Source organism: Somniosus microcephalus, unplaced genomic scaffold (assembly GCF_052327205.1).
Source record: "Somniosus microcephalus isolate GS21.2 unplaced genomic scaffold, FLI_Smic_1.0 unresolved_chr6, whole genome shotgun sequence".
NCBI classification, from domain to species: domain Eukaryota; kingdom Metazoa; phylum Chordata; class Chondrichthyes; order Squaliformes; family Somniosidae; genus Somniosus; species Somniosus microcephalus.
The window spans coordinates 10,830,953-10,833,452 of NW_028225184.1; the positions used below are offsets into that span (position 1 = coordinate 10,830,953).

Below are 2,500 nucleotides of genomic sequence, written 5' to 3' on the forward strand. Positions count from 1 at the left end.
GAGCGGCACAATTCCTGCCAGTACCTATTGTTGGCGCATCGGGCCTCTCCCTCCCACTTCCAGTGATCTGAGGTTATGTTATCCGGGGTGGGGTAGGGGAACTAATTGGATAGCTCCTTCAAAGAGGCGGTTCAGGTATGATGAGCCAAATGGCGGCCTCCTGTGATATATGATTCTACATTGCATGGAATGTTTGTATTTGAATTGAGTGGAGGGATGTTAATATTTGAATTGAGTGGAGGGGTGTTAGTATTTGAATTGAGTAGAGGGATGTTAGTATTTGAATTGAGTGGAGGGGTGTTAGTATTTGAATTGAGTGGAGGGATGTTAGTATTTGAATTGAGTGGAGGAGTGTTAGTATTTGAATTGAGTGGAGGGATGTTAGTATTTGAATTGAGTGGAGGGATGTTAGTATTTGAATTGAGTGGAGGGATGTTAGTATTTGAATTGAGTGGAGGGATGTTAGTATTTGAATTGAGTGGAGGGATGTTAGTATTTGAATTGAGTGGAGGGATGTTAGTATTTAAATTGAGTGGAGGGATGCTTGTATATGAATTGAGTGGAGGGATGTTAGTATTTGAATTGAGTGGAGGGATGTTAGTATTTGAAATGAGTGGAGGGATGTTAGTATTTGAATTGAGTGGAGGGATGTTAGTATTTAAATTGAGTGGAGGGATGCTTGTATATGAATTGAGTGGAGGGATGTTAGTATTTGAATTGAGTGGAGGGATGTTAGTATTTGAATTGAGTGGAGGGATGTTAGTATTTAAATTGAGTGGAGGGATGCTTGTATATGAATTGAGCCAGTGCAAGCATGATGGGTAGAATGGCCTCCTTCTGTGTTGTGTGACATCAACAGCCAAGACGTTAATGGACTCTTGATATTTTGATCCAGGTGTTTTGGGGTCTTGATAAGAAACTGGCACAGCGGAAACATTTCCCCTCAGTTAACTGGCTGATCAGCTACAGTAAGTACACGCGGGTGCTGGACGAGTACTACGACAAGCATTTCTCTGAGTTCGTCCCTCTCCGCAACAAAGCCAAAGAGATCCTGCAGGAGGAGGAGGATCTGGCGGAGATCGTGCAGCTGGTGGGCAAGGTGAGGAGGCGCGGGGAGGGGGAGGGGAATGCAACAGGGACTGTGTGTGTGAGGGGGGGTGATGGTGCGTGAGTGTGTGTTTGTGTGAGTATGAGTGTCAGTGAGTGAGTGTGACTGAGTGTGACTGAGTGTGAGTGTGTGAATGTGTGTGAGAGTCAATGTGTGTGCGCGATGTGAATCTGTCTCTCTCTCTGTCTCCCTCTCTCTCTCTGTCTGTCTCTCTGCCCCTCTCTCTCTCTCTGTCTCTCTCTCTCTCTCTCTTTCTGTCTCTGTCTCTCTGTCTCTCTCTGTCTCTGTCTCTCGCTGTCTCTGTCTCCCTCTCTGTCTCGCTCTCTCTCTCTGTCTCGCTCTCTCTGTCTCGCTCTCTCTCTCTTTCCCCTGTCTCTCTGTCTCTGTCTCTCTCTCTCCCCTGTCTCCCTCTCACTCTCTCTCTCTCTCTCTCTCTCTCTCTCTCTCTGTCTCTCTCTCTCTCTCTCTGTCTCTCTCCAATTCCAATTCCAATTCCAATTCAAATGCTTTATTGGCATGAAAGTTTACAGAGAACCATATTGCCAAAGCTTACATAGCAAAAAGGTACAGTTTTCCAACATTCTGTAGGTGTCAATCGATTTGACATTTGTTGGGTACATACAATATTACTTTTAAAACAATATTAATTTTAAACAGTCTTTGTACTTAATTTGGTACGTTCAATATTAATTTTAAACAGTCTTAATTTTAAACAGTCCTCAGGTTGTGACATGTTGTTACATATTTGGCCCCAAGGTATGGTCTGTCTCCTTCTCCTAGGACTAATCTCAATTTTGACAGGTCATCCAATTCCTTGAAATCTGGGGTTGTTTGGCTTAGCTTGTTGAATAATATGTTTTCTTGATGTGTTGAATTTTTCGCATTTTAGGAGGAAATGCATCTCTGTTTCAACCTCGCCGGCCAGACATTGATCGCATATTCTATTCTCTCTAGGCTGCCAGGATTTCTTGTATCTGCCTTTTTCAATTTCCAGTTGGTGGTCGCTTAGTCTGTACCTGGTGAGGGTCTGTCTCTGTTTTGTGTCTCTGATGGTCGTGAGGTAGTCTGCCAGTTTATATTCTCTTTTTAGGGCCCGGTAACATTCTAATCTGCTTTGGCTTTCGGTTATTTTGTTCCAATGTTCCAGTAGGTTTCTTTGCATTTTTTAATGATTTGGTTCACTCGGATTGGTGTTTGGACGGCTGTGTTGGTCTGGGGCTGGTCAGGGTCCGGCTGAGTACTTAGTTTCAGTAGCAGCTGACTCAGGGGACTCTTTTCTGGGTTTAGCTCTTGGGTCTGAAAGGCTTTGAAATGAAGGGTGTCTGGGGAGCTAGATTTGAGGTGATTTAGGAAGTTTAGTGCTCGTTTTTGGATGTTTATTATCAGTGGGTA

At 43.9% G+C, this 2,500-nt stretch overlaps 1 protein-coding gene across 1 annotated transcript in view; it reads left to right on the forward strand.

The window, feature by feature from the left end:
- LOC147087053 (V-type proton ATPase catalytic subunit A-like) overlaps window positions 1–2,500 on the forward strand; it is a 79,830-nt gene that overhangs the window by 68,159 nt on the left and 9,171 nt on the right. The window contains exon 10 of the mRNA XM_085978025.1: window positions 896–1,099. Coding sequence (XP_085834151.1) covers window positions 896–1,099 — 204 coding nt within the window. The remainder of the gene's footprint in view (window positions 1–895; window positions 1,100–2,500) is intronic.